At 51.4% G+C, this 22142-nt stretch overlaps 1 protein-coding gene across 3 annotated transcripts; it reads right to left on the reverse strand.

The window, feature by feature from the left end:
• Window positions 1-5675: 5675 nt before the first annotated feature.
• Window positions 5676-20619, reverse strand: GHRHR (growth hormone releasing hormone receptor). 3 transcript variants are annotated; one of them, XM_005549861.5, is made up of 13 exons: window positions 20447-20619; window positions 16532-16634; window positions 16298-16405; window positions 15494-15591; window positions 14243-14340; window positions 13365-13497; window positions 11322-11475; window positions 10975-11035; window positions 10388-10457; window positions 9545-9636; window positions 8846-8975; window positions 7871-7912; window positions 5676-6085 (listed from the first exon to the last, which is right to left on the reverse strand). In XM_005549861.5, the coding sequence occupies exons 1-13, from the start codon at window positions 20528-20530 to the stop codon at window positions 5960-5962; spliced, it is 1299 nt and encodes a 432-aa protein (XP_005549918.3). In that variant the 5' UTR covers window positions 20531-20619; the 3' UTR covers window positions 5676-5959. The 3 variants fall into 3 exon arrangements, with proteins under 3 accessions (XP_005549918.3, XP_073891389.1, XP_073891388.1); XM_074035288.1 differs by lacking the exons at window positions 5676-6085; window positions 7871-7912; window positions 8846-8975; ... (3 more) ...; window positions 16532-16634; window positions 20447-20619 and adding an exon at window positions 14537-14632 and having other exon boundaries at window positions 10842-11035; window positions 15494-15741; XM_074035287.1 differs by lacking the exons at window positions 5676-6085; window positions 7871-7912; window positions 8846-8975; ... (5 more) ...; window positions 16532-16634; window positions 20447-20619 and adding an exon at window positions 14537-14632 and having other exon boundaries at window positions 12312-13497; window positions 15494-15741.
• Window positions 20620-22142: the final 1523 nt, after the last annotated feature.

Below are 22142 nucleotides of genomic sequence, written 5' to 3' on the forward strand. Positions count from 1 at the left end.
AGCACATGGATAAATGTGTGACTGGGCAGACCCAGAGTCCTCGCAGGAATGCCATGGAAGTCCCTAGAGAGAATGAAGCCTGGGCCTGATATCACCCTCCTACCCGAACTTTCCTCCAAGTATTGCTCTCTGAACTGAGACCAGCCCCGTTCCGCTTCCTGCCCAGCAGACAGTAGAAAGGGACCACTGTGCAGCCTGGCCTGGTGGGGCTTTAGGGTCTACACCCCCTGCCTGAGTCCCCTCATCCAGGAAGTCTTCCCTGACTGCTCCTGCCCACACCCACACCCAGTCCTCGGAGCTCCCACATCCCAGAGAGTCTGAACCCGGCACAGCAGTTCTCACATCTAGGTTCACGCTCATCCTTGCGGATCTTCCCAACAGTCCTGGGGGCTCTCTGGGGACAGAGAATGGGCCCTTCATTTTCCTCTCTCCTCCTGTTTCTCACAGAGGAGCCTGAACATAACAGGAGGGAAAGTCCGAGTTCCTTCCTTCTCTTTAGGAAGTTCTCCTCTCAGGACCTGCGGGGAGGCTGGCTGGAAGGAGGACACCGGGGTAAATGGGGGTGAGTCCTGCAGAAAGCCCGGGACCCAGGGAAGCCCCTGGAAGCTCCGGATCTTGCACGAGCTCTAGTGGGCCCTGATTCTCCTGACTCTTCAGCTCTCACTCTTCTTAATCTGCTTGTTAGTCATCAGCACTGGGGTCTGGGGCAGGGGGCGGGGTGCGCAGGGATGTCCTTTTCCTCCACACTCCAGCCAGGACCCTCCCTCCTCACCTAGGCTGTCCAGACCAGCAGCCCTTTCTCCACCAGCCCGTTCTGCTTGCTGGGCCCTAGTCAGGCCGCTGGCGTCCTGCGTCCATCTCCAGCACCAGCTCTGGCAGGCAGCACCGCGGGCCCAGCCAGGGTTCTTGGCTGCAGTTAGACTGCCACCTGGTGGCCAGAATGTTCATTGCGCTTCTCAGCCCAGCTCATTGCCCGCCACCCAGTGTCCCTCAGATATCACCTCCTGAGCAACCCCGCCGCCCCGCCCCCAACCCCGGTTCAGATGAGGAAGAGCTTGCCAGTCAAAGGATCTGCCCAGGAACCTGCATCGTAGGCCCAGTCTGCGAATCCCTGTCATGGAAGAGACAAGAGAAGTGATAGGAATTTGAGGCTCCAGTTGAAACTAAAAGGGAACAAGTGGTGAACGTGGCAGTCATTGTGAAACCTCTAGGCGAGGGATGGACAGTTCACAGAGTGAGCTGCTTCTGCCCACTGCCAATACCGTACACTCACTGCTAACACTAATGGCTAACTAACCACCAACTAACATTAACGCTAACTACTCACTGCTAACCAACCACTAACACTAATCACTAATGAACCACCAACACTAACTACGCACTAACTACCACTAACTCCTTACTGCTAACTAACCAGTAACACTCACCACTAAATAACATTAAAAACACTAACAGCTAGCTGCTAAACTAACTGGTAACTAATCACTAACACTAACCACTAACATTGACTAATGCTAACCACTCACTACTAACCACTAACATCACTAATGAACAACTAACACACTAACCACTGGCCACTAACTACCACTAACCACTACCTGCTAACTAACCAGTAACACTGACCACTAAACTTTAGCTAACTAGCACTAACATCTAACTGCTAACACTAACTCCTAACAAGCCACTAATACTAACCACTAATGAACCGCTAATACTAACTGCTAACTAGCCACTACCACTAACCACTACCTGCTAACTAACCAGTAACACTAACCATTAAATAGCATTAACACTAACAGCTAACTGCTAAACTAACTGGTAACTAATCACCAACACTAACCACCAACTGACATTAACTAACGCTAACCACTAACTCTACCAATTGCTAACCACTAAAATTAATCACAACTAATATTAAAGAGCACTGACCAAGCTAACTAACACTAACTACTATCACCACTATGCTAACACCATTACTAACACTACTAACACCAGTTAAAACTCAGAGAAACAAACTTCCTTTCATACATTTTTTTTCACATATACCTCAAAAAGACAAAAATTTAAACTCCTAGACCTTCAGAATAAATTCTCCTAACGTGGAAGAATGTTTGAACCAATGCAATGTACATGACAAGACAAAAGCTTATGCCAGCCAGGCACAGTGGCTCATGCCTGTAATTCCAGCACTTGGGAGACCAAGGCAGGAGGATTGCTTGAGCCCCAGGAATTTGAGACCAGATTGGGCAATATACTGAGACCCTGTCTCTACAAAAACATCTTAAAATTAGCCAGTATGGTGGTGCATGCCTGTTGTTTCAGCTACTTGGGAAGGCTGAGGCGGGAGGATCACTTGAGCCCAGAAGGTTGAGGCAGCGGTGAGCTGCGATCGCTTTACTGCACTCCAGCCTGGCCTACAATTGAGACCCTGTCTCAGAAAATAATAACAATGCAGAAAAACCATAACATTTATATTGTTTGTGCAAGAATTCTCTAGACCAATTTTCTGGGAGGCAATTTGGCAACAGGTACTAAAAGACTTACGTGCATTGCATTGGTTCAAACATTCTTCCAATTTAGGAGAATTTATTCTGAAGGTCTAGGAGTTTAACTTTTTGTGTTTTTGAGATATACGTGAAAAAAAAATGTATGCAAGGAAGTTTATCATCACAAATACTTATTTTTTAAATCGAGAGAAAATTTCACCAATATAATACCTGCTAAATAACTATTGGTTAAATAAATAATATTATATAGACTTTTCAAATTATGTAGCAGAAAAATTGTCTGCAAGTGTTCTCCAGCAAACTCCCATTTACTCATTTTTAATAACTGTTTTATTGAGATATAATTCACATACTATAACATTCACCCTTTTTAAAAAGTGTATGATTCAGTGGTTTTCGTGTATTCCCAGAGTTTGCAACCATCACCACTATCTAATTTTAGAACTTTTCATTACCTCAAACAGAAAAAATGGAGCTAACATCCCATCATATGGATATTCTACATTTTGTTAATTCATTCATAAGTTGATGGATGTTTAGGTTGTTTCTACTTCTTGGCTACTATGAATAATGATGTTATGAATATTCATGTACAAGTTTTGTGTAGGCATACATTTTCAATTCCCTTGCCTATACACCTTGGAGTGGATTTTCTGAATAATTCAGTGTTTGACTTTGTGAGCAACTGTGCAACTTTTTAAGCACCTGACAATTCTCTGGTCCCACCAGCAATACATGAGGGTTCCAATTTCTATACATTCTTGCCAATATTTGTTATTGGCTATTTTGTTTTCTTTTTAGCCATCCTCATGGACATGAAACAATATTGCATTGTGGTTTTGATTTACATTTTCCTAATGACTAATGATATTGAACATCTTTTCATGTGCTTGTTGGCCATCTATATATAATATATATTGTTTTAATGCATAAAAATCATATGCAATTTTACAAATATAATATGATCTCTAGATGTTTCCAAAACACACAAAAAAAATCTTTCTGGAAACATACAAAATGTACCAAAAGAATGTCTTGGTAATAAGATTATGATTGATTTTTTTTTTAAATCCTTCTGTATCTCCTAAATGCCTGCAATGAGTATGAATTACTTTTATGATTTGACACTGAATATGATTGGTTTTCAGACTAGGCCCGCACTTTGACATTTGTCTGTCCAGGAAGGTGCCAGGCAGCTGGGCGTCATGGGCAACAGTGTGGCCTTGGGCTTCATGTAGCTGTGTCTCCATTCCCTGGAACTCTCACGACTGTAAGGGAGGAGGATGTCCGTCCACTGCCTCCACCAGATACACACTTGTGAGCCAGCACGGGTAAAGGATGCCTACTCCTTCTGTTCCCAGTGCATGAGAAAACATACCTGGTCCAGGCAGGCCGTAGAGGACAAGCTAGATCCTCTGTGCAGAGGAGAGGGCCACCATGCAGGGGATCACAGAGAAGGGAGGCGCCCAGGCAAGGACCGGGACAAGGCAAATGGCACCTGGTGATCAGCCCAAGTAGGCAGAGGCTGGAGGGGATGGTTTGGACTCTCAGGGTAGTCGGAGAAAGGAGGAATGGCCAGAAAGGCTAGTGTAGTAAGGGAAGGCTGCCTGGAAGTGGGGGAAATGGAACTGAGGTCTGCAGGACAGGTCTGTTGTGGGTAGACCAGGAAGGGAGAGGTTTCATTCTGACCTGACAGTGTCCATTTCTGCCTGTTCTCTGTACTGGAATCTCCCTCTACCACTGTCAGTCAATAAACAGATCCCCATGGACACAGCCCGGGTCTCCTTCTCCTCCCTGCTACCATGAAGGAGGTTGGAGGAGGGACAGACTCTATAGATGTGTTACATTAAGGGAGTCCTCACTTTGGTGGGGGGCAGCAGGCAGTACGCTGGGACCCAGGAGGGCACGCAATGGGGAGGACATAAGAGAAAGACCTGGAGTTGAGGCATCTCCACTCCAGAGCAAAATAGGGAAAGAGTCTCAAGCAATTTCCAGAAGAAGAAACCCAAAAGGCAAGCGGATACAGTAAGAGATATTTACACCCATTAGATATCAGGGAGATGCAAATTAGGACAACAGTGCCGTGGCACTTTACACCCATTTGGCTGGTGAACATTACAAAGCTGGGTAATGCCAAGTGTTGGTGGGGCTGTGGGACTTAGGGACCTCAAGAGCTGCTGGTGGAGTGCAGATCTGAAGCATGCAATCTGGCACCACTGAATCACATCAACAGGAGGCATAATGGATGCCCAGCACTGCTCCTCCTGGGTGTGAGTCCCGGACAGAGGCTCACTCTCACAGATCCTGGAGGGGACCAGCATGTGCATGTTCACTAGAGTGCAGGGGAGACAGGACAGGACAGTAACCCATGGGCAATGACTCTACACAGCACCACATACAGCCGAAACAACAGACCAGATGTACGCAGGGAAACACGGGAGCGTCTCTTTTTTTTTTTTTTTTTTCCTTTTTTTTCTTTTTTCTTTCTTTCTTTTTTTTTTTTTTTTTAAGATGGAGTTTCACTCTTGTCACCCAGGCTAGAGTGCAAGGGCATGATCTCGGCTCACTGCAACCTCTGTCTCCTGGGTTCAAGTGATTATCCTGCCTCAGCCTCCCAAGTAGCTGGGACTACAGGCACCCATCACCACACCCAGCTAATTTTTTGCATTTTTAGTAGAGACAGTGTTTCGCTATGTTGGCCATGCTGGTCTCGAACTCCTGACCTCAGGTGATCTGCCCTCCTCAGCCTCACAAAGTGCTGGGATTACAGGCATGAGCCACTGCACCCAGCCCTGGGAGCATCTCTTAAAAGCACAGTGCTGAGGGGGAAACGTTAGAAGCAGGATGAGGCATATGACCAACAGCATTTATGTAAATTAAAGTACAGACACACAAAACACCACGTATTTTGCAAGACACACAGAAACACAAGTATTCATATTAAGCATGCTCGCTTGTTTGCCTGTGAGAGGAGGCGAATGGGAGTGGTGAAGACAAAAGAGAGTACATTTTAAGAATAAATAAAACAAGAGGCCCCTTGCACAGATACATAATCATCATGTAGCATGAACTGAGGAATGATGAACACAGCTCAGCACCAGACATCCAAATAAAGAACGCAGGTGCGCTCCCCTTTAGAGGCCCATTTACTCACTAAACATATGTCTATTCATTTACAGGTTTATTGGCTCCCCTGAGGCTTGGGCTAGAGCCCCAGGCCCCAGGAAAAGGAATGGATGAGAGCAGACACAGAGGGACCACAGAAGTCAGAAGTAAACATACAGGAACCTCAAAAGAGAGTCAGATGCAGAGACAGGGAGGAAGGGCCGCCCCTACCCCAGGCTGGGTAACAGCTGGGGTGGGGATATGGCCCCCTTGCTCTGCCAGAGCATGGCAGACCCATGGTAGCTGCCCAAGTTCAAGTGTGGACTCCAGTGGCATGATGAGGCAGCTTAGCACATAGATGTCAGCACCTTTGCCGCCGAGCGGGAAGGCGTGGTCCACTTAGCACGGGTCCTCCAGGCTGGCAGAAGCTCAGGGTCATGGCCATGCCACTTCCGTGAGATCTCAGTCCTCACCTCCAGGGACAAGGAAGAGGCTGTTAGGAAGGTCCCCCTGTGGCTTTGCTACTCAACCCCAATGAGACTAAGGTGCAGGGAGAGGCCGTGTAAGAGAAACAGAGACATGGGGCAGGAAAAGTCATGCTTGGGCACAGACACTACTAAGTACTACCTCTGGAGGATACTACTTCCTCCTTCCTGTGGTATTTCTCACCATTCTTTTAGCACCTTTCTCTGCCTTTTAGCCCTGCCTTTGTCTGAGCCCAGCTAAAGACATGTATAGGTGCTTTCTTGAGTTCCTGGTCAAATAACCACCCTGTTCTCTCTTAATCACTTAGACCACTCCTTGCTCTGGGGCTCAATTTTGTGAGCTCAACTCTGGCCGCTGGAAATCTGTCCAGAGGACACGATCTGAAGGGAGAGAGGATTCAGAACTCTATCTGAGGGGTTGCAGCTGAGGGAACTGAAAGTCACTAAAAGAAAAGTAGCCTGGGGTGAGGTGGAAGGGTGGGATTGGGGGGTGGGGGTGCTGTCTGTATCTTTCCATCTCCAAGGGGCTTTCAGGGGCATAGGGTGCTGAGAGAATGTGCCTCAAGCAGTGGAGCCGAACTGGGGTTGTGATGAAAGATAAAAGGAATCAGATACCTGTTCAACATAAAGATAATCTTTCCCATAGCTGCCTGACAACAGAAAGAGCTATTGGGAGGTAGTAAGCTCCCCGTCACCAGAGGTATGTAACCACCTGGTCTCCAACACCGCTTCCCGAGACAGCTCCCTTCACAACTCTTTGTGGAAACACTTTTTCCACACCCCACCAGCCTCCACCTGGGCTGCTTCTTGCCCCTCCCAGGACCCCCAGGGCCCATGGTCTGCTACACCCAGACACCAGATAAGGCTGAATGGGACTTAGAGAGGCCAGGTGAGGAGTAAAGAGAGGGAGAAGGGAAGGAGCAGTAAGGGACAGAGGTGGCAGATGAGATGGGAGCAACACTCCACAGCGAAGGGGACAGGGCATCTGCAGCCAACTCTCACAGAATGCAGAGCCCCTGGCAAATCCATGGCCAGCAGAGGGAGCCCATGGCCCTGCAGGTGCACGAAGGTGGAACGTGGGAGTCTGGGGCATTGAGATCAATTCTCCCCCGCCTCTCTCCCCAGAGCAGGACTGTCCTAAGGGGGAAATTCAGTGTCTCCTGGGTGGAATTCGCTTTGCGTCAGTCTCTGCCATGTCCCCACGTTTCCACATGTGCAGCAGCACCATCTGTTCTGTCTTTTCACGCCTATCTCCCCTTCCATCCACTCTCTTTGTGTGTCTGTTTCCTTTAGGTGCTCTCTGTTTCTCGGGCTCCGGATCTTCCTCTTTGTCTCTGCATCTGATTATTTTCCTAGTTCCCTGTATGTTTACCTCTGACTTTCTTGGTTCCTCTATCTGTTCTCTCTGATTGTCTCTCCCTCAGCTGAAATTGAACAACTCTCCCTTTTGTTCAATTTTAGGAACACATAACTGGGGGATTCCTTCTGACTCCCTACCCTAATCCTTCTCCTGATCCCTGAAAGGCCTCCACCTCCCGAAGAGTAGCTAGTAGAACTTGGCCCAGCTCAGAGGAAGGATAGATAAGAGATGTTTACAGGAAATATTCCGGTTCAGCTTGATCCAGCAGCTCAGGACAGACTACCACAAAGGCTCACAGGAGTCAAGGTGTGGCCTGAGCTGGGGTTTACAGGACCTGAGTGGGAGAGAGGAGGGGAGGCCTTAGGTCTGGTGGGAGGGGGACTCCATGAGGGATAGCCTCAAAAGTCACACACCTCTTGGTTGAGGAAGCAGTAGAGGATGGCCACGATGAAGCCCTGTGGGGCAAAGAAGAAAGACCCCATCAGAACACTTTGGCCTGGCCTGAAGGTGTCCACAGTCTTTCTGCTACCTTTTCCCTACTCATCCCCAGGCTATGGCTTGGGCCAGGTCTGATTGAAAGGGGAATTTAGATGCATTCATTCCTTACTATGTGCCAGGCATATTGTCTCATAGAATTGTTGTAGCAAGCCTGCCAGGGCTGTACTGTTGGCCCCATTCCTCTGACTTTATTTCTGCATCCCTTGTGAATGAGCACAACACTTGGCACATAATAGGGGATCAGTAAGAGTCGAATAGATTGGCTGGCTGGCTGGCTGGCTGGATGGATGGATGGATGGATGGATGGATCGGTGGTGGGTGGGTGGATGGATGGATTGGTGGGTGGGTGGGTAGGTGAGTGGGTGGGTGGGTGGATGCATGGATGGATGCATGGATGGATGGATGGATGGATGGATGGATGGATGGATGGGTTGGTGGGTAGATGGATGCATGGATGGATGCATGGATGGATGGATGGATGGATGGATGGATGGATCGGTGGTGGGTGGGTGGATGGATGGATTGGTGGGTGGGTGGGTAGGTGAGTGGGTGGGTGGGTGGATGCATGGATGGATGCATGGATGGATGGATGGATGGATGGATGGATGGATGGATGGATGGATGGATGGGTTGGTGGGTAGATGGATGCATGGATGGATGCATGGATGGATGGATGGATGGATGGATGGATGGATGGATGGAAGAATGCATGGGTAGTTGAATACATAGATAGATGGGTGGCTGGAAGATGGACAGACAGACAGATATTTGAATAGATGGATGAAAAAGAATAGCCGTCACCCTGTCATGAACTCAGCCAAGGCCCGTGGGCAACAGCACCTCCCTCCAGCACCCCCAATTGAAAGAAAGAGTGCCTGCAGAGGCCTCACCTGGAAGGAACCCAGTCCCAGCTCCAGGGGGAGGCGGATGCCCAGGCCAGCATTGTCTGGCAGGAAGTTGAAGATGATGTAGTGAATTCCAAAGAGTGGGATCAAGAAAAGTGTCGACTTGGAGAGACGCCTGCAGGAAAGACAAATCCAAGGCTCCCAAGGCTGGGATTAGAAACCGTCATGTGCACTTCATCTCCTCTCACTTCCTACCACCTCCCTATATCCACTCTGTGAACCAGCCACCTTGGGAAATGCCACCTCCCCACAATCACCCTGGGCATTTTTTTTTTTTTATTTCTGGGCCCTGGATCCTGCTGGTTCCCCTGCCAACTGTTCTTGCCCCAGTTTATCCCAAAGTCTATGCATCTTTCAAAGTGTGGATCAAAACCACTTCCTCTAGGAAGTCTTCCTTGACCACACCACCCTTCACCTAGAAAGGATCCCTCTCCCCAGGCTCCCATAGAAATTGACCCCAGCACTCATCGTTCTATTTGGCATGGGAACTGGCTGTTTGGAGTCCTCATCCTTCCAATAATGTGATCCCCTAGAAGGAAGGGGCCAGGTCTATTCTGTCTCTGGGTACATAGGGAAGAGTATGGGGCTGAGGTCATGAATGCCTGTTGGAAGAGACAGAACCACCACATCGAATCCCTCTCCAGTTACCCTTTCCCAGTGTCCCCAGACATGAACACACAGTACCAATACTGAGACTGGGTATGGAGGCTGCCCTGAGCTGGCTCCAGTTTCCTCACCAGGATGCGGATAATATTGAGAAAAAGCCCAAAGTTCACCTGGAAATAGAGGCATAGGAAGGTGGAAGACAAGGGTCAGGGGGTAGCCTTGGGTGGCTGGGGTGAGCCCCAGCCCATTTGGGAACTAGAAAATTTAAATCCTTGAGACGTGAGAATGTGCAGGTGAATGAATGCACAGATCATTGCTCCAGAATTTGTAACCTGGAGCTGGGAGGTCCCACATTTGAGCCTTGGAGGACAGAGAAGGACCCAGGATTCCTGTCCCTCTCCAGTCCTGGGATCAAGGGGGGCCATCAGGCCTCGCCACCTGCCTCCAGCCACCTCCCAGGCTCTTCTCTAGCACAAAGCAGATGTCCCTCACTTTGCACAGTTGCTAAGCTGCAAAACATTTGTACATTTACCAAAGCCATGCAAAGCAGTCTTCACTGCCTCTGTGTTGTGTGTGAGAGCAGAGGGAGGAGAGGGGTTTAGCTGCAGACTCCATTTACTGCCCCCTGCCCGCACCCCCAGTCTCTCACTGCAATGGTAAATGATCTGCACCCAGTGCATTACACTCATCAAAATTGAGCTGGAACAGCCTGCATGCTGATGGAGACCACCACCCCTCTGGTTTTACTAACAGGATACTGAGGCCCCGAGAGGGCCTCACAGAGAATCAGTGGCAGAGCGAGGCTGGAGCCCAGTCTTCAAGACACCCAGCCTGGAGTTGCATTTCCTGCTGTGCACAGCCCCTCGGTAGTTCCAGGGAGGTTGACTGAATAAAGCGAAGGACACTGGCCCAGGGACTGACCCCGACTGAGAGAACGATGGGCCCTTTGATGATCCACCAGTAGGGGGAGCTGTTGTCCAGGTCCCAGCACCAGGGGAGAGAGGCAAGAATGCCATTGTTGGAAAGTCCCCTTTACTGTGGTGACGCAGGCACCTCCCTCCTCTCTTGGGTGTTCATGCCTTCTGGTCTCACCCACCTCCCCTCCAGCCTTTTCTCCTGTCTCAGCCAGTTAGGGTCTCACCCAAAGGGGCACCCCCATCCAGGCTGGGCTCACCCTTTGTATCCACCTAGATGGACAAACGTTTCTGAACTCTGCCTGTTCAAGGCCTCCTTGCTGGCCCCAACACGTCCCTTTCTCCAGGAAGCCCCCTGGCAGCTCCCTCGCCCCACCTTCCCCCAGCCCCACAGCCCTAGGAATCTGAGCTCCACTCTCCTGCCAGGCTCATGCCTCTTCTGTGCTACCCACAGACTGTTCTCCCACCCCCCAACTTAGCCGAGCAGTCCCTCCTCCTCCTCTTCCCAGCCTGGAAAACAGCCCGTGGCCTGACTGTCCACTCCACACCCCATGTAGGCCCAGCCGGTATGATGAGGTGGCTGCTCCGACTCACGCAACGTCCTCGAAGGCCAGTTTGCAGCCCACCCACGTGCCAGTGAAGAGCACGGGCAGACCTATGGGAGGACAGGGGAGACACAAGCGAGGGGGTCTGCATCTTTGGCTCTGAGCTCTGGCCCCACCTCCCACCACCATCAGCCAGGTAGGGCACTGCAAAGGCAGGGCCGGACAGGACCCTAGAGCCAGGGCCCTGGTGCCACCTCCAACACTTGCTGCCGGACTGTGGCCTGTCCCTCTGCTTCTCTGGGCCTCAGAGTGAGGTGGAGGGGCCTTTATGTGAACTCTCTGGGCCTTCCCAACCCTTTACCTCCCCATGGTGCCCAACCCGCCCTCAGTGCTCACCCCAGCCAGCGAGAACCAGCCACCAGAAGGCTCTCCTTGAGCTGGGGGAGGTGGAGGCCAGGAGGCAGGTCAGGTAGACAGCTTCTGCCAACAGCCAGCTGAAGTTGGTCATGGTGGCGAAATGAGAGGCGGCCACAGAGACCTTGCATAGAACCTGGGGGCCGGGACCTGGGTGCTTCAGAGCTGGGACACCCACTGGAGCCCCCACCCCTGTCTCCCCTACTCCACTCAGATACAGAACCTCCAGGCCCCTCCACCTTAGGCTGGGATCTCCTGCTTCTTGGGCCACCCGAGAGGAGATGTGGTGATATACACTGAGGGTTAAGAGCACAGATTTGGGATCTAGACAGCCTGGCTTCTAATTTGCCATCTATTTCCTGTGCAAATCTCCTCACACCTTAGCTTTTCATCTGTAAAAGGAAAAACTTCCAATACCTAGCTCAAGTCCTTGTCATAAGGATTAAATGGAAACTGCCTAAGACTTGCTTCTATTTTCACTTACCCCCATCCTTCCTGAGCTGAAGTCAATCCCTAGAGCTGACTTATTCAGCCACAGTTCTGTCTTGCAAAAACACACACACAGGCACCCGTGCATTCACTCACTCACTGCATGACTTGATCACCTGCCAGTGGGGGAGCAGGACCACCTCTGAGTTCCGTTGGCCCAGGTTTGATCCCAGCCCCACCTGTGTGCCACTGGGTGACCTTGCCAATTGCCTCTCCTCTACAAAATGGGATTAAAATGATGCTTTCTTCTTCAAGCTGTTTTAAAAATTCAAGAGATAATGCCAGCTGATTCTTGAACAACAAAGGTGTGAACTGCTGAAGTCCATTTACACATAGATTTTCTTCCATCTCTGTCACCCTTAAGACAGCAAGACCAACTTCTCTTCCTCCTGCCCCTCAGACTACTCAACATAAAGACGATGAGGGTGAAGACCTCCGTGATGATCCACTTCCATTTAAAAACAGGAAATTTATTTTCCCTTCTTTATGATTTTCTTAAAAATTTTGCTCTAGCTTACTTTATTGTAAGAATACAGTATATAACACATGTAACAGATAAGTATGTGTTAATCGGTCATTTATGTTTTTGGTAAGGCTTCAGGTCAACAGTAGGCAATCAGTTAAGTTTGGGGGAGTCAAGAGTTATACTTGAATTTTCAACTGAAAGGGGGACCAACACCACTAACCCCACGTTGTTCAAAGGATAACCATACATGTAAAGCACTTAGTGCAATGCCTGGCACAAAATAAGTGCTCAGTATGAAGTATGATTAATTCTTTCATCAGTTAATTGAGGTCATGTGTTAGTTTGCTCGCTGATTTCGCTGTTCATTTCCAGCACACTTGTAGAGAATCCAGCAGTTGCTGGGTCTCCACATTCTGCCCAACTTCCCTTTAATTTCAGTTGCCTCTTATTGTCTCCACTCCACCTCTCCCATGGTGCCTTCCCAGTTTCTTGCACATGGCCTAGGTCCTTCTGTCTTTGCGAGTTTGTTCACCCTGGTCCCTCCTCTTGAAATGTTCTCCTTCCCCATCTTGCTATCGTTGCTGCCAACACAGCTCCAGGGTCCCTTCCTCCCTGAAGCCCTCTCTCATTCTCTCCTAGCTCTCAGCTTCCTCCACTTGGGAGTCCCCTAATCTGTGTGCATTCTGCCCCATGGGCTCTTCCTGAAGGAGGGACCCAGCTCCTCCCAGCCCCTTGCATACACACCCCCAGCACAGACCAATGAGTGCGCAGGGAAGGATGAAAGGAAAGGAAAAGGCTGTGCATAGTGAAACGTGGTCTAGGTTGGACTACAGAATGCGGAGTAGAGCATGCAATATAGGAAATGACATGGATCGACACCACAGTCCAGGAAAGGCGTGAGAACTTAGGGCCTGACATGGGAGAGGAGCATTTTCCTGTTCTGTAATTGGCCATGCAGGAGCTCCAGGGTCAGCCCACAGGGCAGGAAAGGCTGGGGCAGGCACTTCTGGGTCTGTAATCCCACCTCCTCTCTCCCCTACCCACCCAGCCCCTTCACCCACGGCCATTACAGTAGAGAAGCTGCAGTAGTCAGTGTCGTCGCTGTGGAAAAGGGCAGCATCCTTCAGGAACACAGCACCCGCCTTGAGGATAAAAGTGGCGAACAGCTGGGTGTGGACGTAGTTCCGGGGGCAGTGGAGCCTCCTGGGGGGAATGGGAGAAATGAGGAACAAGAAGCAAGTGGGGGAGGGGATTCTGGTGTGCTGCAACTGGGCTGAGCAGGGCAGGAGGTGAATCGAATCAAATTGGATGCAATCAAACTGAATTGAATTGAGCTGAACTTGAGGCTTCAGTTTAACCCTTGCAGGACAGCTGAGCAACCATTCCTGTGCTCAGGGTAAGTGTGGAAACAGAGGAATATCTGGTCCCTGCCTTGAGGGTGCTCATAGTCTCAGGGAAAAGAGGCAGAAATGGCAGGTACCACACATGGAAGCCCCCTGGATGATCAGAGACACTCATCCCCATGAGACCAAGATCAGCACAGGCCAGATGCCGTGCTCAGACTTTGAAGGCTAGAGGAGGGGGTGGGGTCTTAAAAGGGACAATGGTCAGAGAGTTGTAACAGTCAAGAGGGGCTCCGGGCAGGAGGGAGAGGACTGTTAGATGCAGATAGAAGCCGGGCTTTCTCAGATATAAATACACTGAGAAAAATGAGGAATTCCAAGCAAATAGAATGAGTGCCACATAAGCAAAGGGGCAGAGATAGGAGTGAGTTCTGGTGTTGGAAGAGATGGGTCTACATGGTGGGGAAAAGGGAAGGGAAAGTTAGACATGGGTATGGTGCCTAGATCTGGGAAGTTCATGGCTATGCAGGCAAGGAAGCAGACTTGGCCCTCTGAGAAATAGGGAGCCAAGGAAGGTTCTTGAGCTGGTGATGAGGATGGCAAACCTGAGAGCAACCAGGATGGTGATGGCCACGAAGAGGGCTACAATAGAGATGCTATGGCCCATGGTGTAGATAATCTTCACTGTGGAGAAGTAAGATTCCTGGGAAGGGCAGAGACGGAAGAAATTCTCAACTTCAGGGCCTTTTGGGGGAAAGAGAGGCTTGGCAATCAAGCAGGTGAAGCCTTTGCCATTCCACCCCAACATTGCCCATCTGGAGACAGAGGTGTCCGCAGGTACCATGGAAAGCTCCCCCTATGCACTAGGGCTTTCATTTCCAGCCTGCCTTCCACCTGACCTGCGGGTGAGGGAGGAGCAGTGGCGAGGAGTGGAGACGCTTAACACTCATGATGCTCTGGGGGTGGGGAGAGGCAGCCACAGAAACTACAGGTCCCTGGGGAATGACAAAAGCACCAGAGGAAATCAGCTTGTTTATTGACATCCAGCTTGCTCACCAGCTTAAGAACACAACGTCCCCAAATAAAGGAGACAGCCAGGGACACCTGGGGACAGCCACAGGCAGGCAAGCTAAAGGTTCCCATGGCCAAGTGTTTGTATCAGTCAGAGTGCGGCCGGGCCCTGAAGATAGAGGGTGCAGGCAAGGGAAGGGAGCAGGGGCCCGGGCACTGGCCCCAATCCCAGCTCTCCTGTGGGGTCCAGGCAATCACTGCCTGTCCCTGACTCAGTCTTTCCATCTGAAAAATGCTTATAGTCATGCTTTACCTTTCAGAGATCAAGGGGACAGAGAAACAGGATGGTGGGTGTGGGAGTGCCTTGCAAAGGCCCTGCTGGATGCAGAAGTGTGGGTGTGCTCGCTGGTATTAGGAGCTCTCTGCAATCACTCTGGGCTTGAGTTTCCCTCATTTGCCCACACCACAACCATGCACACTGCTCCACAGACTGAGGGTCAGAGAAGAAAAGGAACTTCCCAGGGCTGCCAGGATCCTTGTTGCCTCTGGAACCACTTTAAGCTCCCTGCCCTGGAGACCTGGACACGGAACCAAGACAGCAGGCAGCAGATCTCCCACATGCCCTCTGCCCCGCTTCTCCCTCCAAGTAACTTGGCCCGTGGGTCACCCTTGAGTAACTTAGCAGAAGACCCCCTCTCCTCCAGACGCTTCACTGCTGTCTGCTGGAAAACCGCTGTAAGGAATATTCCAACCTGCAGGCTGGGGAATGGAGGCCCCGACGTTGTGCACCCACCCATACGAATGTCCATGGCAGTCCTTCCTCCAAGATGCCGGGAGCCTCTTACCTCCTCAGCCAGCAGCTCCAGAGGCACAGGGCAGGCCACAGGGTAAGGTGGAAAGGGCTCAGACCAGCCAGTGATGGTACAATCCCGCTTCACAGCCCCTGGGAGGCAAGCAAGACTCTCTAGCCACAACCCCTTCCCTCTCCCCAGGAGGGGGCTGGGGGTGCCATGGACCATCAAGTGACCCTGGCAGGGTTTGCATGGACAGTTCCTCTCAGCAACAGAGAGGGCAACTCCAGAGGCCTGGAGCCCAGGTGTAGCCTACCCAGGGACACACTATGGGGCCTTCCATCTCTGGCTTCCAGGGCACCATCTCTGCACAGAGAGGATTACTCCCCTGAGGGGTGGGGAGTGGTGAGCTGGGCTGCCAGCCTCCTAAAGGCAGCAGGGGAGAAAAGAGGCCCTCGCAGTCCAGGCACCCAGGCCAGGGAGGTAAAGCAGAGCAGCCGGGTGCCCCACCCTCTCCATCCTGGGCAGTTAGTGGTGTCTTGGCAGACAGGCAGGCCTGCCCTCCTCCACCCTTGCAGCCAGCCTCCTGCTAACACTGGAGGGCACCCAGGTCCAGCACTTACAGGTTCCGCACTCTAATCCTTTCTTGCGCAGTTACTGCTTTCGTTCTCCCCAGTTCATAGCTCAGGAAGCAGAGGTCAGGATTGACTGACGGGCCCGAGGTCACCCCAGAAGAGGGGAAGTTGGTATACAAACCCAGGTCGGCCTGCCCCCAAAGCCAGCGACGTGTCTGCCAGATTCTGCCACTTCCAGACGAAAGCACCTCCCTTTCCCACTGCCATACCCAGGACCCCTCACCTGACTCTGAGCTGAAGTGAGAGAAGAAATCAGGGCAGGGGAGGGTGACCCACTCGCCGGATCCTGCCGTCGGCCAGCACAGCAGCCCATCCCAGGTCCTGGGGCAGCCTGGATAGAGAGCCGGGAGCAGCAGAGACTCAGCCCAGCCACAGGGCTGCCCCAGTAATCTGAGGGGTGATGCCAGAGGACACAAAGGAATCAGAGGAGCCGCCACCTGCCTCCTAGGCCCCATACCCAGGGTGGCGTTGGGCATCTCCTCTGCTGCTTGTAGACAGGCACTCTCATCCTCTCTCAGCTGGGTGATGAAGTCACATTCTGGGTGCATGTGGCCCAATACCTGCTGGAAACAGTGAACAGGATGAGCCAAGCCAATTGAGTGCCTTTCTGGGCTCTGTGGTCCACATGACCTGAGAACAGGGACGAGTCCTTATTCATTTCTGTGCCCTAATCCTGAGCAAAGACCTGCTCGCAGTACTTTCAGGTGTGTTTGGTGGATGTTCAGATACAAGGAAGGAAGGAAGGAAGGAAGGAAGGAAGGAAGGAAGGAAGGAAGGAAGAAAGGAAGGAAGGAAGAAAGGAAGGTAGGTGTGACTGCCTAGGCAGCTGGCTGGTGGAATGGATGAGTATACAGACAGACAGACAAATATATGGCTGGGGAGGTGGATGGATGGATGGACGGATGGATGGACGGACAGATGACTGGCTGCATGGATGGGTGCGTGGTGGATGAGTGAGAGAGCTGTGTAAGGATGGATGTGTGGGTCCATGGATGTGTAGATGAAAGGATCATAGCCTTGACAGCTGAGCAACCCTGAAAGACTATAGTTTTAGGAGCTTCCCAGATCTCGTGCTACACAGTGGCCATGAGAAATGATCTCTGGAAGCTGGAAACAAGTTGGGGTTTTTTTGGAAATCTTCTAGCAGTGCTTCTGAAAGTGTTTATCAAGAATCAACTAGAGATCCACTGGGATGGAAGCAGGGATATGCAGAGATCTAGGGTGGATCTAGCACTTTGCATTTTAACAAGTTCTCCAGGGAACTGGGAATGAACAGCAGCAATTTCTAGCACTTCTCCCTCCCACCGCCCCAAACTGGAGGAAAACCAAAACTGCTCACCCAGTAGGCCAGAGCCCAAACAGTTACATAGAAGGGAAGCCAAGTTTACAAAACAGACTTTCTGCACTGTGAACTGGGTATACAGCATACACATTTTTATATAAAACACACATCCGAGTCAACCAGTGTAGACGTCTGTTCCCCGAGGCTTCCACAGGAGAGGAGTGGCTGGGGAAGGGAGAAGGGCTGGATCCTAATAGACCCTGTGCAAGCTGTGATCAGAAGCAGGACAGGGGCCGGGCGCAGTGGCTCATGCCTGTAATTCCAGCACTTTGGGAGGCCAAATTGGGCGGATCACCTGAAGTCAGGAGTTAGACACCAGCCTGACCAACGTGGCAAAACACCATCTCTACAAAAATACAAAAATTAGCCAGGCATGGTGACATGCTCCTGTAATCCCAGCTACTCGGGAGGCTGAGGTGGAAGAATCGCTTGAACCCAGGAGGCAGAGGTTACGGTGAGCCGAGATCGTGCCACTGCACTCCAGCGTGGGTGATAAAGTGAGACTCCGTCTCAGAAAAACAAACAAAAAGAAGCAAGACAGGTACCATGGGAGGGAGTGTCCCTCTCACAGGGATTGGGGAGGTGGCATTTGAGCTGGACCTGGGGACAAAGGAGCACTTTTTAGAGCCAGACACACGCAGTGGGGAGAAGAGTGTTTGGAACAGAAGGAACAGCATGTGCAAGGACAAGGGAAGTGGAAAAAGGTGTATTGGGGAAGTATCTGCTCAGGACTAATGTTTCTCTCCCCATGGCCCACACCCCACCCCACCCCCGCCCCCCGCCACACACACCCCCTTGATGTCTAACAGGATCCGTGTCAGCAAAGGTTTAATTAACAGCTAGTGTTCTTTGGGAGAAATGCAGGCACAGCAAATAGTGCAGCAGATGTAAGACCAGGGCTGGGTCAGAGAGTAGAGACTTTGACCACCAGAATGGGGACAATAGACGGTGGGTGACCACATGGAGAGACCTGAGGGCCCTGCCGCAGACTTGCGGGCTAGGAGAAGATCTGGAGACCCAGCCCAGTAAGGAGGGTCACCCCCGCCAGTGCTGCCCTGGCAGAAGTCACTCCTGTCCCGCCCTGCTGACCCCATGGGTCCATGGCTTGGATGCAGCTCTGCCATCTCCTGCTTGGCGCTGCAGGGCCTCAGGGTGCAGATGTCACCCATTACCCAGGCTCCAGGTCTGATTTTGGTGGGTGCCCCAGACTCAGCTCTTGGCTTCCTCCCCAGGACTCATTAACCCCAGGTCCATCTCAGGGCAGAGCCCCATTGCGTCTCCCCCACATCTCCCAACAGACTGAGTGCACGAAGCAGGGAAGGAAGAGCAGGAGGGCAGATGGGCCTGTATGGGACTTTCTCACACTGTCAACCTGACATTGACCCTGGGCTGTTGGAAGAGCTGTGGTCTTGGCCTATCCTTCCGCCTACCGCACAGTCTGGCAAGCCCCAACCCTGCCTGGGAAACTTTTCAGGGCCAATCTGGGGGAACCACTGAGGGCAAAGGACTCTAGGTGAGCAGCCTCTTGCCAAAAGGATGGACAGACAGTGCCCACACTTCTAAGAGAAGGAGGGAAATTCAGGGAAGCCCAACTAATGACTCAGGATGTGTGGTCACAGGGCCAGATGTAAGGAGACATTCTAGGGAGGGAAGTGGTGGGAGTGGAAGGACAGATTGTTCCAAGATTTATCCAAATGCTCCTGCTGAATCAGGACTGGCAAAACACATCCTGGGGCTCCCAGTCACCCCCACACACATCCTGGGCCCCACCCACCCCCGAGGGGAGGCTCCATCGCCCTGGACCCCCAGGCCTCGCATCTGTGCCTGCTGCTCTTCCTGGTGTCAGCAGGGGATGGAGCCCACACTGGGAAACAGTGATTGAGTTCTAGCTTTGGTGCTGGCACCATCTGCTGAATGGCCACCACCAGGTCTTGGGTCCCTCTGCTAAAAATTAATCTTTTGCTGTAGAGCACACACAGATGGCAGCCAGGGGGCAGTCGAAGTTTCCTGTGTTGCACCCCGATGCCCAGCCCTTGACAAATCAGATTCCACTCAATGCACAACAATCCAGGCCAGAGGATATTTTCTCTTTTAACAAAAGAGATAAGCAAGGCTCAGGAAGGCTGAGGAACTTGCAGGTCACGTGACTAGTTTCATGGGTCCAGGATTCAAGCCCAAAGCCTGTGCACTTAAGAGCAGGTGCAGCAAGGTGCTCCGGAGGGGCAGCACCCTCCAATAAGGCAGCGGAGGAAGAATGCTTCAGCCCCCACCAGAACCTTGTGACTTCCAGTATGGTCCCTGCTGTCACTTGCAGTAACCTGGAAAGTTACTGGGAAACTGCAGCACATTCAGGAAGGGCCCTCTCTCCTGATCCCCGTGCTCCAGCTCTCTAGCCCATGGAGTACTATTTGGTTGTCAAAAGCCTCTCCAGCCCTCGGCATCATGAGAGGATGATGGATCCTCTAACTGCTGGAGCAGAAGCAGCTGGTCTCCACCAACTCCTCAGGTTCCACTCCTTCCCTGGCCACACCCTCTTCGAAGGAAACCGCCAAATTGGAGAGTGGCTCAGGGAGTCATGGGGCTAAGAAGGGGTCTGGAAATCTTACCACAGGAGCGTGTGGAAGCATCACAGATGCACAGCCAAGAGAAAGAGCCGACTGGGGGGACTAAGACGGGGTCCTGACTTTGCCTTCCCAATTCTGAGGCACTGTCTTGGGGCAGACAGTCTCTGTGGCCCCCAGAGGGCACAGCCAGGCCCTGGGGGAAGCAACAGGAAGGTGAGCTCAGCTCAGCCCCAAGAAGGACATGTTAATAGCGCTACCCAGAGTCACTACAGACCTCCAGGCAGAGGGAGATGAGGGAGGGGGCCCTGGTATCAGGAGCTCTCCAAGCCACAACCTGGCACCTGTTCATTGGGAGGGACTCTAGAGTCGAAGGGCAGTAGGGTCTCCACCAGGCTCCAGTTGGCCCTGTGGCTCCCAAATCTGGAGCCCAGTGGGAGAGGCAGGAGGGTCTGAACTGGCTACTCACGGTCGGTAACGGGCTCAACACGCAGAGGACGTGGGCCCCCCACATCCGGCGGTCCATGGTGAGTCCAGCAGTGGCTCCCTCCATCAGCCTCAGTAAGCCTTGGGTGTCTTCCCTCCCTTGCTATCTCCTGAAACAGCCGCTGCCACCGCACCCTCTGCTTCCCTTTCTCAGGTGGCTGTTTGCATAGGCAGGAGGTAGCCAAGGGGACACAGCCCGCTGAATATTCACCAGGATTGCAGGACACCTGCTCAGTTCAGCCCTGACCCTGAGGTGGGACTCTGTTTCCAGCAGGCAGGGGCTGAGCCCTGCCCTCACCACCTTCTACTCTGGCTATAAGTCCGTGTGTCTGTCCTGATAGCAAAGGCCCAGAGAGGTGACAGCCACAGGTCACTTGGTCAATATTCTCTACTACTTTCTTCTCTAGGCCCAGGTATCTGGTGGTCATCGCTGGAGTGACCTCTCAGATTGATGGGATCTTACAGAATAGGAAGGGGACCTGGGCCTGCCCTTGGGAAGCCCCCAGGTTGTTTGGTGTGTGCTCCTAGCCTTATCCACAGGGCTGGAGAGTGGTCAGAGCTGTGTGGACCTGGTGGGGAAGGGGAAGGGGATGGTATCAGTGGAGATGGAGGGTTGGAATGGTCTTAAGAAAGGAAATGTGATCTCTAGGCACTGGCACGGACTGGCCAGGAATGTGTCAGCAAGATCTGGGTCCTTTACCGGGCAAGGGCTCTGGCCTGGATGGTGAGCTGAAGCTGCCAGTGTCAAGGCTCTGGACTTCACATGGGGGCTTGTCAAAATCTCTCCAAAACTCTCATGGCAAGAGGGGAAAACGAGGTTGAATGGAAGCATTGTGAGAGGATTCGTGGGTCAGGTCATCTTGAATAGGGGAGGACAACTGTCATCAGTAGCACAGATGAGAAGGCTTACACAGCCACTCAAACTATGTTGAACATTCATTGTCTGGTCACTTTTATTATAGTTTTCGACTTTAAAATGCAGGGTCTCCATGGGCCAGGCTAAAGACAGCGTTCTAAATGCCCCTAGATCTTGCACAGCATTTTGAAATGTCAAAGATGTCACCTCTGAAAGACCTGAATGTCCCAGTAGCCGACAGGTCCTGATGTTTGTGTGCACGTCTCCACTCACAGAAGCTGCTGGGCCGGGTGCTAAAACACCAGACATGTTTACAACCCGATCGCATCATGAATGTTGAAGGCTCCTCGCCCCCGCTACATCTGGATTCAGGGCTTGTTTTGACATCAGCAGGGGTTTATTTTTCCATTTTTCTTCATTGTCAACAAAATGCTGAAGAAAAACATTTCAAAAAGAAAACATGAACTACCCGAAGCTCCAAAACCCTCCTACCCTGTGCAAGTGTTTTCACGAGCTCAACTGTGGAAAGGGTGCAAGCAGCATGCCACACAGAGCTCTGCACACTTTTACACTTTTAGGGGAGAGCAGAGCTCCTCTCTTGGCAGGCTGAGCGCTCACAGATTGGAAAAGCAGAGTGCTGAAAAGGTATAACTTGAAGGGAAAGCTAGAACTTTCTGTTATTCAGCTACAAAGAAGCAACAGCACCAGGAAAAAAAAAATCTTACGATTAATCACTGTTGATAATTAGCATCAACATCATTAGCATTAATGATGGCTAATTATTGAGGTTGATAGTGATAATTAATAATTATTACTTAGATAT

Source organism: Macaca fascicularis, chromosome 3 (genome assembly GCF_037993035.2).
Source record: "Macaca fascicularis isolate 582-1 chromosome 3, T2T-MFA8v1.1".
Lineage (NCBI taxonomy): Eukaryota > Metazoa > Chordata > Mammalia > Primates > Cercopithecidae > Macaca > Macaca fascicularis.

Coding starts and splice junctions, on each gene's coding strand:
- GHRHR (XM_005549861.5), bottom strand. CDS start 20,530: ATGGAGGGAGCCACTGCTGGACTCACCATGGACCGCCGGATGTGGGGG. Junction 8,976..9,544: donor CATACCCAGTCTCAGTATTG/GTACTGTGTGTT, acceptor TCTTTCCTGCAG/GCGTCTCTCCAAGTCGACAC. Junction 7,913..8,845: donor TGGGACTGGGTTCCTTCCAG/GTGAGGCCTCTG, acceptor TTTGCCCCACAG/GGCTTCATCGTGGCCATCCT.